Source organism: Talpa europaea, assembly GCF_964194135.1.
Source record: "Talpa europaea genome assembly, chromosome: 1".
NCBI lineage: Eukaryota > Metazoa > Chordata > Mammalia > Eulipotyphla > Talpidae > Talpa > Talpa europaea.
This window is the reverse complement of record NC_140073.1, coordinates 132,092,848-132,108,966: the sequence shown is the minus strand read 5'-3', so window position 1 is coordinate 132,108,966 and position 16,119 is coordinate 132,092,848. Positions and strand designations below refer to the sequence as shown.

The 16,119-nt window shown below is 40.2% G+C and overlaps 1 protein-coding gene across 1 annotated transcript in view; it reads right to left on the bottom strand.

Moving 5' to 3' along the window:
• Positions 1-15,809, bottom strand: part of FAM117B (family with sequence similarity 117 member B) — a gene marked incomplete at its 3' end in the record, with an annotated part of 62,347 nt that extends 46,538 nt beyond the window's left edge. Inside the window, exon 1 of the mRNA XM_084243851.1 lies at positions 15,197-15,809. Within this exon, the coding sequence (XP_084099977.1) occupies positions 15,197-15,785 (589 nt within the window). The 5' untranslated portion in view covers positions 15,786-15,809. The remainder of the gene's footprint in view (positions 1-15,196) is intronic.
• Positions 15,810-16,119: the final 310 nt, after the last annotated feature.

Sequence of the window (16,119 nt, the reverse complement as noted above, 5' to 3'; positions counted from 1 at the left end):
TTTTCTTTTTCTTTTTGGCTTATTTCGCTGAGCATGATCCCTTCCAGCGTAAAAGGGCCATATTTTAATAGCAATATTAACCAATTTACGGTGGTGATCCTTTTGCAATATATACAAATAAACAATGATGTTGCATACTGAAATTAATGTAATGGTATAGGTCAATTATATCCCAATTTAAGTAAAGAAAATTCATTTTTAAAAAAGATGTGTAAGATTTTTAAAGAAATCAATGCAGCACTCAAAATCACTTCTGGCACCTTATACATATTTTATAATGAATTTAAAATTCTAATCTAATATATACCTCTCCTGCACCTTCTATGTATTCAATAAGCATATTATTATGATAGGCATATATAAGGATTACAATTTAATAAAATGGGTGTGGTTCCAAGGTACCGATATATATTTAATAATATAGTTTCCTATTTGTAATATAAAAATAACTATAGCTTTCATAGAATAGTCCCTATAGAAACCCAAACTGTAAAATCTTGGCAATTTATACTTCCCTAGCCTTATTATGAAGTTTTCTATTTTAAAGAGACCATGTTTCACTTAAAAATAAGGTTTGATGTTGAAGTTGCCTTAAAATCACAAAAATATATCCTGGATCGAGGCCTCATGTACAACAGGCCCTCCTCTACCAGCTGATTTCCTGAAGGCATTTATCCAGCTGAACTGAGGAAGAATTTCATGTATATTGGACAAAGGTGAGGTACCCACTTCCCCAGCACCATGTGTTAAAACTGCTAAGCACACAGGACTTTTTTTCCTTAAAACTGGTATGATAAAAACTAATGTAAACCTTACTATAAAAAATTTTTATATTAGATTAGAGAGCATACTGGAATCTATGAAAGAAGTTTTATATGAAACTATACTTTTAATCATGAGAATAAATGAGCCATTGGGGGGGGGAGCTTTGAAAGCTTGCATATCAAGTTGTCCCAAAACTTTAAAGAGGAAATTATGAAATTCTACTGTATTTCTTTGTTAAATGTCAAATTATTTAGTTTGACCCTTCAATTTTTGCAAAAATCTAAATAACTGCCCTTTATTTTATTGTTACTGCTTGTGATTTATCTACCAATACAGGAAACAGTAATATGCTTAACATACTAAGGAAAAGGAAATGCAATCTGGGGGTCTTAGAGACCAGCAATTCAATTAATGAAATCTTGAAAGCTGAATGAAATTCCTGTCAATGGGTTACTGACAGTACAATCTCCCTTCCGAATAGTCTGGAGTCACGTGACTGGTTCTGGTCACAAACTGAATGAAATGACCTGTCCAAAGCTGAGAGAAGAACAGGTGTACATTCTCCATGCTTTCTCCTTGTCTACATGGCTGAAGCAAAAGTATTCTGACATAATGGAGTTTCAGCTTTGAGGAGTTGGACGGGAGCTCTGTCAGAGAGTCACCCAATGTACACTGGCCATGATAAACCTGTGTTAAGTCACTGAAAATTTTGGGGTGAGCTCACTGCTATAAAATAGGGCAAATAACTGAACTAGGATGAGAGGGGCACAATTAGTATAGGTACTTATGTTGTTCTAGTAATATAAGGAAATTTTGGTGAAAATCAAAAGGAAAAACCCAGCTATTGAAAGGATATACGCTATCTTTCACCATTTATAGCTGACTCTATGTCCCACCCATATCCATTCACAGCCACTGTGGAGGACATTTGCAGTTTCTAAGGACAGTGTCTCTGGACAATTTTTCAAGCATCTGTGCCTCTCTGCCTAAGAGCTTTCTTTAACTAAAAGAGCACACTCAACTTGGCAGCAGGGCAAGGAGTCTAGAAATTAAAAATTCTAAAATCTTCAACCACCAAGGAAGGAGAGGTAGCAGATATCCTAGCTTCCTCATCCCTCCCTAGCATAATTCTGAAGTATGATCTATTAGAACTCCTCAACAGAATTGAGATCCAGTTGCCCATTGTGGAACAAAACTAATTAATGCATCCTTATTAGCTTTTGTCTGTTCCATCTCTTCTCTACTTTCTGAACAACTCTTCTTAGGATCAATCAAACCATTGATCAATCAATCAATCAAAGGAAGATCCTTGTCTCAGGATCTTCCCTTGGGGGACCATATCTAAAATACATAAGCATTAACATTCAAAACTATGTCTTTATAATCTACACAATACAACTTTTCTGTCAATATAGTAAGTTATGTGGCAAATATAATACATTAAATCATTAACTTATTTTCCTAGAGATCACAATTACCCTAGATTTTAGAAACGCAGAGAAAGACCAACACTTTCAAGCTAAGTAAGTATAGCCTATCTGCTAAGTTTATCTGAAGCAACAAATACAAAGAGGTAAACATTAACATGCAAATATCAATGAAAAGCTATCTTTACCTGTCTACTCCTTCCCTTCTTTTGGTCATAGACCCCAACCCCTGAACAGGTTGTGTAAATCATCCAGTTAATAATAACACCTCATCCTTTTGGGTGTGGTAACTGATTCTGGAATAGGCACACAATCTAACATAGTTTTCTTTCCCTGGAACTTTTCTAGCTGGAGTCAATGAGGAAGATTCCCTCTTGCTTCATGGGTCTTGCAATGAAAATATGAGTCTGGAATGGTCTGTGGCCTTGTTCACTGTTATGCAGAGAAAGTTCCTGGACAGAAAATATGTTCCTTGAAAACACAGACTCTGTCTTATTCATCACTTGTTTCCCCAGCAACTAAAACAGTATCTAGCACATAACAGGTATTCAGTAAACACCTATTGATTCAAGACAGTAGAACAGAATGAAGCCAATGATACAGATGAAAGATTAAGGAATTAACAGAAAAGTATCCTGAAAGGATTTCAACCTTGTAGACAGAACTATGCAAGTTCTTGGATTTCAGTAATTCTACAATCTTTCTTTCTAGTTTAAGCGAGTTTGTCACTTGCAAACAAAGGAAATAAAGCAAAGAAAAACTGCAGCAAATTGAATAAAGCAAATTGATGCTTTAATATTTTTTCATTTTTGACCCAATAAAACACTCAAAGATAAAAATTTCAAAGAAAAAAAGCTCCCTAGTATTTCTGTTGAAGGATGACTTTAGGAAATACTTTCACAATGACATGCTTGAAAATTCCACTTGAAACAATGTGAGGAACAAGAGTTATATTCCCTCTTGGTCAAAATTTCTCCACTGATAGTTTTTATAATTTAAGTTAATTCAGTTAACAAATTTACTTTAAAAAAAAAAAAAACAAGCTAGAGAATTTCAGGAAAAAACATCTTCCGGTTCACCTCTTCCTCCTAAAAAATAAGCAAACATTATTCTTTCTTGATTTTTTATTTTGCAAAGCTGATGTTTATTGTACTTCTGGCAATAAAGAGAGAGTTCCATAAATAAAAAATTCTCAGTTTTACACACAATATGGGATTAAAAAGTGTGTTGGCAAGTAAGCACACCCATCCACATTGATACTCCATGACAGATACAGGAAAGTATGTATTTGATATAGAAAAGAATGTGCTTTTAACAACCAAATTTCTTCTCCTGGAGTCACCACTGCTTTAATTTTGAAATCATGTCTGTTTTGAAATTTCTAACAATATCACAGTGTAATATTAGGTGTTTACCAAACCAAGACATGGGTTTAAAAGGCTGAAAAAATTTCTACCCAAAATATCCTGTTTTCCAACCTGTTCTCATTTTCCAAATTACTTTGTCCATTGATTTATCGGGTTTATTTTTTGAGATTTATTTTATTTATGCATACAAGAGCTGGGGTGTAGGCCAGAGGTGGGGAGGATTCACCAGTGACAAGAGTGGGGAGCAGAACAGGCAGATTGACTGAAATACACTGCTGAAGGGAGCAGCGGGCAAGACAGGAGAGGTCTGCTGCACCACATGGGTATGTGGGTCAGCTCCCTGGCCAGGGACCAAACTCAGTGCTGCACTGGCTGCTGATAGCTTCTTAGTGCTGTGACTTAACCCACTGCGCCACCAGGGAGGCCCTGATGTATGTATCAGTATATTTATTCTCTATGATTAAGACTAAAGGCAATACTCTACCAGACAGGTACTACTAGACACTCCTCCAAATAGAAACAAGAAGGTTGGAATTTCTGGTATATATTACAACTTATTTTTGTGTTGTTTTAAATCATCCAGCTTGGTATAATACCTCCTTATAATAGGTATTCAGTGTTGCTTAAATTGCATTCCGTAATATTGAGATAAGATTTTAAAAACAAATGCCTCAAAATTCTGTATTTAGTAATACTAAATTACTTAACTCTCTGGGCCTAAGTAGTCCCATTTATTAGCACCACACTCTAACCAAGTAAGCTAACTCACTAGCCCAATACTCCCATTTACAAAATTATTGAATAACTACAATCTAAGTTTCTAGTGAGCCGAAAGGTTAAGGTTCACCTTGACATTGGTCTGAAACATAATACAAGTAGTACCATCCAAGGGTGTCCTGGCATACAACTCATGAGACAAGAATTAAAATATTACTTACTTTTTTTTTTGCTCTACACTAACCTTAGGTAATGAACTTTTAAATAAATCTTTCTGGCAGGAGAGAATTTTATTAATAAACTCTTTTGAAAGAACCAAAATTTTTAAAAATTGTGTTTCCTAAATATTTAGATTCTAGATAAACTACATGCATGTAGCATAGTTCTGCCCTTTGACGTGACACTTTTCTCAATAAAAATATCAGCAACAAATACCGGATGGTCTCACTCATAGCAAGAATCAAGAAAACTTAAATAAGGGACCAGGAAAAAGAATAACTGTAAGAAAGAAAATATCAAAATCAACAAACAACTATGAACCAGAGACACTCTGTGGGGGCTCGGGGGGGGTGGGGAAAGGAGGGATTGGGGTCAAAATAAGGGGGTTGTAATTGTAAAGGGAATATAAAAATAAAATTTAATTAAAAAAAGGAAAAAAGAAAAGAAAAAAATAAAAATAGGTCAAAATTTAAAAAAAAATCAGAATCTAGTTGTTTTGATCAGGCATATATACGCTGATTTGATAGTGGTTTCACTTCTAACATTCTTGTCTCCTCTTTATTAGTCTCTCTCTAGTCTCCTCATTATTACTCTCTAACTTTTTTCTGTTTCAGCTGTGCCAAGATGGCCACTTCACTACGCCAAAGGCCTCAAAAGATTGAAACCTAGCAGAAATAAACATAGCCAGCATACCTGTGCAACTAGATAAACCAATTTATTTAATTTAGCTTAAACTCCTAAACTATCTAGTGGCGCCAATGACTAAGGTTCACCTTGAGATTGATCTAAAACATAAAACAAGAGATAACATCCAAGGATATCTTGATACAGCTGTTCCTTAAATTATATTCTTCACCATAAGTAAACTGAAAAATAGAACATTATCTTTCCTATGAAAATAGAGAACACACACAAATAGGCATTTTCTGAGCCACCTCAAAAAGAAAAATTTACCAAAATAGCCCAAATAGAGGCCTAGAGCAAATCCCAGTTGTAACATTTTTACTATTTTTAATCCTTTTCCTTTTAACTTCATTTTAAATCACTGCTATAATACAAATACATTTTTGATTAGTCTTTTTATTATAAAAATGAAATACGCTATTTCAAAATATTCAGAAAACAGAACTGAATAAAGCAGAAAGTGAATGTTAACTGACCTATATTCTATCATCTCATCACTGGAAACCCAGGCTGCGGGTAATAAAACCTAACAATTTTAGAACATAAATGTATACGTATATACTCAGAATTTTTTAAAAATATATGTGACAGTTAGTTTCTTTTTACTCGTCAAGTCTTTTGTCCCCAAACCCATCCTCAACCAAAGCTATGAGTTTGTGTGTGAGTGTGTGTGACACTAATTATTTTACCAACAAAGTATTCTCCTAGTACAAATTCTAGTGACAACTTCTTTTTTTTTTTAAAGATTTATTTATTTATTTATTTATTTACTGGGTACAGACAGAAGCGCGGGAGGGTGAGAGAATTCACCAGAGCCAGAGCCAGAGCGGGGAGCAGAGCAGGCAGAAGGACTGAAGTACACTGCTGAGGGGAGCAGCGGGTGGCAGGAGAGGTCTGCTCACCATGTGGGACCCTCTTCTGGTGGCCGGGGAGCAGCCGGAGATCGAACCAGCATTGCAGAGGCTGCGGGCAGCCTCGCAACCCAGCGCTCAACCGCTGCGCCACCAGAGAAGCCCTAGTGACAACTTATTTTTCACTTTTTTTACTGAAGAGATAAGCTACTTCTAATTCTGTTCAAATTTCATGTCTTTAGCTAAAGTAATCTTCTGTTTCAATTGCTTTGAATGTAAAGTTTACAATTAAGAGCAAATCTGCTTTTAAGTGTATCATTTTATCAATCAGAGTATTATAAAGAATTTTTCTGGGGCCTTCCTGGTGGCCCAAGGGGTTAAGCACCGCACTATGAAGCAATCCACAGCCTCTGCAGCACAAGTTCGATCCCCAGCCGGCCAGGGAGCAACTCATATGGCACCACAGACCTCTTCTGTCTTGCCCACTGCTCCACTCAGCAGTGTATTTCAGTCATTCCTCCTGTTGTGTTCCCCACTCTGTCTCTGGTGAATCCTCTCACACTCCCCTCCTTGCACCTCTGGCCTGTACCCCAGTTCTTGCATGCATAAACAAATATTTTTAAAAAATAATTTTTCTTTGTAACAATTATTACATTTATGCCCAACTTTATAAGGACAAGCTCTATTCATGATCTCACGTATGAGCTGTAGGTTTTTCTGTGTATAAAGATGTATTATATATGAGCATTAAAAATAAAGGAAGGGGCCTCCCTGTTGGCGCAGCGGTTAAGCGCTGGGTTGCGAAGCTGCCCGCAGCCTCTGCAGCGCCAGTTCAATCCCCGGCTGCTCCCCGGCCACCAGAGGAGGGTTCCACATGGCGCGCAGACCTCTCCTGAGGCCCGCTGCTCCCCTCAGCATTGTACTTCGGTCCTCTGCCTGCTCTGCTCCCCACTGTGGCTCTGGTGAATTCTCTCACCCTCCCGCCTTCTGACTGTACCCAGTGCGTGTGGAAATAAATAAATAAATAAATAAATAAATAAATAAATAAATAAATCTTTAAAAAAATAAAATAAAGGAAGGGCCTCCCTGGTGGCTCAGGAGGTTGAGCGCAGCACTGTGAAGCTGTCTGCAGCCTCTGCAGTGTCGGTTCCATCCCGACCGGCCTCGGAGCAACCCACATGGCGAACAGACCTCTCCTGTCTCACCCGCTGCTCCCCTCAGCAGTGTAATTCAGTCAGTCTGCTTGTTCTGTTCCTCACTCTGTCTCTGTTGAGTCCTCCCAACCTCCCACACATCTGGACTGTAGCCCAGCTCTTGCATAAATAAAATAAATCTTTAAAAAAATAAAGGAAATAGGTTAGCGACAAACTAATTGCATGATTCCTAAATTCACCAGAAGAATATGAAGTTATGTATGTTTACTGTAATAGCCACAGCAATACATAAAAAAATCTATAACAAAAAAGGGCAAAAATGAAATACCAATACATAAATTCAAATGAGTTTCTAAAAAATATTCAAGAAACCCAAAAGAAGGTAGATAAGGAGAGAGGGTGGAACAAAAAACAAGAAGGGAAAATAGAGAACAGTAATAAAATAGCACTCCATATCCATAAATAATAATTCTACTATATGGGGCCTCCCTGGTGGCGAAAGGGGTTGGGACACAGCCTCTGAAGCTATCTGCAGCCACTGCAGCACAAGTTTGATCCCTGGCCAGGGAGCTACCCATATGGCACAGAAGACCTCTCCTGACTCGCCCGCTTCTCCCCTCAGCAGCGTGTTTCAGTCAATCCGCCTGTTCTGTTTCCCACTCTGTCTCTGGTGACTCCTCTCACTGCCCGCCCCCTCCTCAACCCCCACCCCAGCTCTGACCTATGCCCCAGCTCTTGTAAGCATCTGCCACCGGAGGAGGGTCCCACATGGCGCACAGACCTCTCCTGCCACCCACTGCTCCCCTCAGCAGTGTACCTCGGTCCTTCTGCCTGCTCTGCTCCCCGCTCTGGCTCTGGTGAATTCTCTCACCCTCCCGCGCTTCTGACTGTACCCAGTGCATGTATAAACAAAACAAACAAACAAATAAAAAACATGCCTCTATTAAAAAATAAAAAAAAACAACCTTAACTAATTTAGAAGCAATTAAATGTTATTTCCTCTGACATAGAATCTAACTAAAAGTCAATAAAGTTATCTGAAAAACCTCCAAATACTAGAAATTGAGTAAAATTTCTCCTAAATAATCCTGAGTCAAAGAAGCAGCTTCAGGGAAACTACAAAATATTTTTAACTTAATTAAAATGAAAGTACAAGATATAAAATTTTGTGGGAAACAGCTAAACAACTGCTTAGAAAAAAAAATGTATGGCTTTAAATATTTCCATTAGAAGTTCTCAAGTCAGTAATTTGTTTTCAATAATTCAAGTTTGTTTCAATGAAACAGAAAAGTAACGACGTAAATGAAACCCAAGAACTGCTTCATTGACAAAACCTATAAAAATGATAAAACTCTAGCCAGACTAAGAAAAAAGACAAATTTCCAGGATCAGGAATCAAAATCCTCAAATATTCATTAATAATGGAAAAAACAAATTGGGATATATCTATATAATGGAATACTATTCAGAAATAAAAAGTAATCAACAACTGATACATGTAATACATGAATGAGTGTAAAATATATTATGCTAATTAAGTAAAGCCAGACTCTAGAGGCTAGGTTACTATACACCTCATTTACATAATAATCCGGGAAAAAAAGCAAATCTATCAAACCCCTCTGGTCTAGAGGTAAAGGAAGGGGAATGTTTGAAAAGGTGTAAGGAAACTTTATGTATAGAAATGTTCTCTCTCACTGTGGTTGTGGTTACACAACTGTTTTCTCTATCAAAACTCAAACAAAAAATGATCCATTACACTGTGTGTAAATTATATCTTAATCAATATCACCTTACACTCTTGCCCAGAGGCAAACCTTTTTAAAAACTAACAGACGAAAAAGTTAGTTACATCCTCACTGAACAAAATGGTCAGTCAATAAATGCAGAGTTAACAATGAAAAAGCATTTAAAAAGAAGTCAACACTGTTATTAATAATAGTGATTATCTCCTATAAAATGGTATTAAGTGGCTACTACATCAGGTGATTAACTATATTATTTCCAATATTAACAACCACAGGAAACAGCACTGAAAACTCTTTTGTATGTACTGAATTAGTAAAACTAAAGAAAAGGCATGCAATCTGTATCTGACACAAAGCATTCTGACTTATGATAGAATCCCATAGACTTTTGCCATTAAGGACTACTCTTTTTATCAATGTTACATATTTTCTTCTTTTTATTGTCAACCATGGAATATTGCAAAAATCCATATTGTTCTCTCTCTTAAATTCTAAATTCCATAAGGTAAAGGATGTCTTCTCAACACCTTAAAACTGTTTCTGCAGAGGGTGAGCATGGGTTCTAAAATATAGTGAACAGACATCACTTGTCCTTATCTTTAGAAATATTAATAATATATATATTATTAATAATATATATAATATATAATATTTATATATAATAAATATATTTATATAATAATTATATATAATATATAATATTTATTAATAATATATATTAATAATATATAATATATAATAATAATATATAAGCACAATATGAAAACATGATTAATGTGAAAATTATACAAAATGAATGGATTTATATTATGTTGACCAAGTAAACAGATCCACAGATATATTAGTATGTATCCAGAAGAGCATTAATTATTAATATACTAATTATTAATACACTAATGTATCCACTGATCACGAACATGGGGAGGTTCCCCAAGAAATGGAAATTATTCCAACAGTTTCTCCAACAGTTGCTCTAGTTTCTCAAGCAAGATTAGTAAGAAAATTTCTAGGTTATAGGACACTAGACATTTCTTCAGGCATGATATTATAGGACACTTCCTTGGGGAAACAGGCCCATAAGAAAAAGCAACCTGTATTTGAAAAATCCCTCTATCTGTAAGATCCACATGTACCAACAAGACTAAAGGACAGAATACCTAAATGGTATTCTTGTCTCCTATTTAAATATTAATAGAAAACTAAGGAATATTTCCAATAGGAAAGACAAAGCTCAAGACAATGTGAGCAAAAGAGTTCTGAGGGCAATGCAGAGGGCAAATGAAAATATTTTGAGGGTAATTTATACCTTTTCAGGGAACAATGACAAGCTACAGAACAATCAGAGAGCAAGGTAAGTGCTCTTAAAAGATAAAAATATGATGGTCAAAATTTAAAACTCAATTGAAAGGATAAAAGAGCAAATAAATCTGCTGTGAAAAAGAACAAAAAGATACAGAGGTGGCAACAAGAACAAAAATAAATTTTTTAGCTGAATTCAAGAGGTCCCATATAGCAAAGGTTCTAAAAAGATAAAACAAACAGAAAGGAGAACTAACAGAAATATTATTTCCAAGAAATGAAGAGTCTCTAGACTGAAAAATTGCACAAAATAACTAGCACACTGAATTTGGGGATGGGGGGGGAGGGATACCCCACACCAAGGCAATAACCATTTCAGAACGTTGGTTAATATCTAACATAGAGTACCACCACTCCCAAAACACAATCATCTACCTAGACTAAGAACCAGAAGGGTATCAGTCTTCTCAAAAGCAATTCTAGAAGCTAAAAGATTAAATGTTTTCAATCTTGAGTAGAAAAATTATTTCCAACTTAGAATTCCAAATCCAGGGCCTCCCCAGTGGCGCAGCGGGTTGAGCACCACGCTGTGAAGCTGTCCACAGCATCTGCACCGCAGGTTCGATTCCTGGCCTGCCAGGGAAATACCTACATGGAGCGGCAGACCTCTGCTGCCTCTCCAGCTGCTCCCCTCAGCAGTGTCTTCGATCCTTCTGCCTGTTCTGCTCCCTGCTCTGTTTCTGGTGAATTCTCTCACCCTTCCACACCTCTGACCTGTACCCCAGTTCTTGTATAAATAAATAAAAAAATATTAAAAAAAATTCCATATCCGTCAAACCATGAAGTGCAAAGACAAATATCTGCAGATACTAAAGATCTTTTTAAAATATGTGTGTGTGTGTGTGTGTGTGTGTGTCCCATGTGCCATCTCTAAAAAAAATTATTGGAGGTTCTGCTCCACAAAACATGACCTAGAGAGTAGAATATCCAAAACCAGGGGACAAGGAAAGGAATTCCCACAGTTGTTCCAAGGCAATAGCTACGCCACAGATCTAGGAATCGATGAAAATGTTTAGAATAGAAGGTTTAGAATAGAAGGACAGATAACTCCAGAAGGGACATCTCCAAGATAAAAAGTAAACCTACAAAATACTTGATGCATTTAAAAATATTTGAAAGAAATTTTTTGTCATTTAAAGCTTGGGGATGAATGTGCAATAGGTATTTAGAAAACAAAACAATTTTAACTTCAAGGAGCGTAAGACATTATAGGAAAGAAAATGTAATTGAACTATATATACCACAAGGTCCTTGCAGAAAACAACTCTTAGAGTCTTAATAATTTCATCAATAATGATTTAACCAGAAGAATGCTAACTATATAATTGGGGAAATGGCCATATGAAAGAGTATCAGTACATTATTCAGGAAATATGTAGGTAAACACCAGAAAAAAAAACATTAAGAATGGAAAATGGTTGTCTCCAGAGGGTTAAGAATTGGGAGTGGGGAGAGATGTGGCAAGGGAATATTTTATTTGATTATAACTGCATTGCTAGTTGACATTCTGAATTATGTATGTGTACTTTGATAAAAATAAATTTTAAAAATACAGTATTAAGATAAACATGCTATTTTCTTTTCAAGTAGTTTAGATTTGTAAGTAGCTAACTTTTTAACTTCCTTCCCTTCTATTGTTCAATTATCTGTCATCTGAATCCACCCTTACCTCCTTCCCATTCTGAAAGTGTCTTTAGTTGTTTCTTAGATTTGCAGACTCTACCAAGTGCTATAGCCCATTGCCTCTCACATTTTCCATAACCTTGCTCCATCTACTTCCACCTTCTCTTGAACATGAAATCTATTATTACCCTGTGAGTCTTTCCCCAAACCTGTAAAATATGATTAAGTTGTTCTCATCCTACAAATAAACAAATGAAACTTAGTTCATTCTTCATCCTGTTTTGCCACTTTCTTTCCTTTCAATGGCATAAGAGTATATAATTTATAACCCATAGAAGTTATACTCATTACCTCTACTTTTTACCCACCATTTTGATTCTATTTGTGCCCCAACATGCTACATAAACTACTGTTTCAGAAATAAAAGGCCAAATTGGAAAGCCTATTGTGCACGGTCAGTCTACTGTTCTCTTAATAAAATTACAAAGTCTTTACCATCTTGTTTAAATGCAATCTTACTTTTGGCTTTCTCAACACTATTTTACCATATCTCCTCCTACAACATCCTCAAGCTTCTTCAATGGCTTTTCCTTTACCCTTAAAATGTTTGTTTTCTCTTAGAATTTTAGCCACAGCATTTGCCCCATCACCTTACCATCACCTTACTAAAAGTCATGTCCTTTATCTAAGACGAAGTCGGGTAAAAGGAGGGAAGGCAAAACACAAAACTTAACCATCATTGTATCTACCATTACCTACATAACTAAGCTTAACTCAGTTTCTAAGAGAAACCACACTGCTACAGAGATGGCAGGTACTACTGAAGGTTCCCACCTTTTAAAATTATCTATCAGGGGATGGGTACCTGGATTACCTTATAGAAGTCAAGAGAAAGAAGTTCTGGGTTAGCGAGTGATTAGCTCTAACCCCAAGGGTATAAAGCAACTGGGTAGAATAGAGATCTGGCAGAATAGGCAAGACCCTCTACAAATCCTAAGTCCATCAACTCAGAGACTTTTAAATACTGGATCCCTGATCAGTTACAGCTCCAGATCATCTGATGGACACCTAGAAGTTGGCATCCAGATCTAAACAGACCCTGGCATCTGAGTCACCTACGGTTAACTATATACAGCAACACCTTTCTCTTTACTAGTTAAAAATATCTCTATCTCACTGAGGCTGCAAACTGGCAGTAATCGCCCTTTAATCAAAAAAGGGAGTCTAGTTATTTAAAAAGACACTTTTCCCCTTTCTCTCCCTACAGATTTAGTCTGGAAAATAAAAAACAACAACAGCAAATGGTCTAGTTTGTGCTATATAGATTTGAAATCTGAGAACAGTTTGTCCCACACTGCATGAAAGTGCAAGAACACATTCTTGGAAAGAAATTATCACTCACTTCAGCATGAGGTAGTAACAGGCAGTATCCCTGTTGAGAGTACTGCACTAGAGGAATAAGAGTTATTTTTATCTTGGGTATTCATCTGGGAGAGGGACTACTGAACATTAATTTTAAACCATGAATACTCTAGGGAATGACTGATCAGAGATAAGGGAGCTTAGGGAAACAAGAAGGAAGAGCTGGCACATTAAGAGACTGAAATCCAGGAAGGTAGAGCCCTTCTAGAGATTAAAAAGAGCATCTTCCTCCACTCACTGTCCACACTGTCAATACTTAATTTAACCTGGCTCTCAAGTCACTGCTCTGAGTCACACTGAGAAGGTAGCCAGATTCTGTTATCAGATTGGAGTCATGCAAGCTCCAGAAGCTTTTGTGCTTATTACATACCTTAAAGAGTTGTTTCAAAAACTAAGCACATGTAATTTGGTGTACTATGTACTTCCCAGGTCTATCTGATACATCAACATCATGAAGTTAACTCCATGGTATAATGCAAGAGACATGAAGTATCAACAGATGAAAAGCAACTCTACCACTTGTTACTTAACCTCTCCCTAAAGATTTCCGTAAGGGTTAAAATGAGAACTTGTGGGTAAATCACCCACCATATTATTGATAATGGGAGCACAATAAGGAACAGCTACGATTTGAGAGGGATGGGGTGTCAGTTCTTGTAACAAAGTTTTTAAAAAAACACTTTGCGTTTTCAGGAGGTTTGAAGCAGCATTCCTGTCCTAACTGGAAAACATTATTGATCATTTTTCAGGACAATTGTCTACCCAAAATGTATCCATTGTCTAAAGTCTTTGATAAAATAAATAGTAAGAAAGATTCATATACTCCCTGCATTCCTGAAAACCTTGAAGTCACTTCATCTGCCTGACTTGGCTAGGAAGTACTGTACTGGCCAAGCAAGTTATTCCCAGTCATTCCACCTTGAAGATTCTAACAGAAATCTCCCAAACAGGGAAGACAAAGCTCTATGTTGGCAGTATTAACACATTACTAAAAAACACCCATTTCTTTTTTTAACCAGATTCTGACAAAAAGGCAATCAGATGTAAATTTTATCTATCTCCTTCCACTTCCACAATTTGAATTTCTCTTTTAAATTACTCCTCGTGAACGACTCCAGTGGAACCCGACAGGTCCACTCAGGACCTTTCCCAATTAAGCTGCCAGGCATAGAGAAAAACAATTTCTTGCTCCCTAAAATAAGACAAACCTTGGGTTTTTTAGAAATCAAACACATGGCTTTACATCCTAAACACAAAACCAAAGTATCAGAGGAACCCCCAGAGAGTTAGTCAACGCCCACATCCTTCCAAAGCCGCCTCGCTTCACTTAACTCTACCCTCTCGCTGCCCATTTATCAAGCCTTAGGCACCACGAGCCAGCTCCTCTCCTCACGTCACTTCAGGGATCCAAATCTGTTACGCGAATGCACCTGCAACTGTTCTGTGAAAGAAAGACTTAGCAGCAGACCCGAGCTCTCCAACCATTAACCAGGCCCCTAACACAGAGTGGCAAACCGCTCCCGGCCTCACCCCGCCCCCCGGGGTGAGCAGTAACCCGCGAGCGGCCAGAACCCCAGGTTTATCATTAACCCGCGCCAAGCCCCGGCGCCGGCCACGGCTGCGCCCCCGCAGCGCGCACCGGAGCGCCGCGCGCTGAGGGACGGACGCGGCCGGCGGCGGGCAGGCGCGGGGGCGCGGGGCAGGCCCGGGGCCGGCGGGGAGCCGCGCCCCTGGGCCCCGCCCTCAGGCCCGCCCCTGGCCGCCAGGGCTCCCCAGCAGCGCCGCAATCCCCGCGCGGCCGCCGCGCGCCGGGCCCCCTTCCAGCCGCCCTCCGCGCGCGGCGCGCCCGCCCGCACGTACCTGCTTTGCACACCGGGGCGCTCGGGCTCCTCCTCTCCGGGGAGACGCGGCTCTGCTCCGGGGACCTCCTCCGGGGCCGGACGCGGGCTGGGGGTGGGGCCGCGCCCGCCTCGCCCGTCCACAGGTGGGTGGGCGACGAGCAGGGCGAGGACACGGTGCCCAGCAGCGGCGGCGGGGGCTGCGGCCGTGGGGGGCTCCCGCGAGCCCCGGGCGCGGCGGCGCGCGTGGGGCTGGTGCCTCGCGTGGCCGTCCCGGACGCGCCCGTCTGCGTGGCCACCGTGGGGCTGGTGCGCGCGGCCGCGCCCCCCCCGCCGCGCGTGGGGCTCGTGCTGCGCGAGGCGGTGCGGGGGCCCCCGCCGCCGCCGGAGGGGCCTGAGGCGCCGCCACAGCAGCCGCCGTTGTTGTTGCCGCCGCCGCCGCCGCCGCTCCGCGTGGGGCTGCCATGTTGCTGCTGCTGCTTCAGCTGGAACGGAACCGTCGCCCTCATGGGCTGCAGGCGGCTCCCGGCTCCCCCGGCCGTGGCGACCGCGCCGCCCCCGAGGGCGCCGGCCGGCGTGGGGGACCCATTGCGCCTCACCCGCTGGGACATGGTCCCCCCTCCCCGGTGACTGGGCGAGACGGGGGAGGGGGTTTGTTGTTGTTGGGCTGCAGGGGGCGGATTCCCGAGCCCGGAGGGAAGGCCCCGCCACGGGGTGACGAAGCGGGAATCCGGGGTGCGAGGGGCGCGCGGGCCGCGGCCGGCAGCAATGAGGTGGTGCAGCCGTCGCCGCCGCGGCTCCTCCTCATCAACAATAGTGTCTCCTCCGCTGGCCCCGCCCCCCGCGGGCGCCCATTGGTGCCGCGTCAGCCGCGCTCGAGCCGCTCCACCGCGCCCATTGGCTGCGCGCGGCTCGGGGCCCGGACCCCCGGGGCCTTAGAGAGCC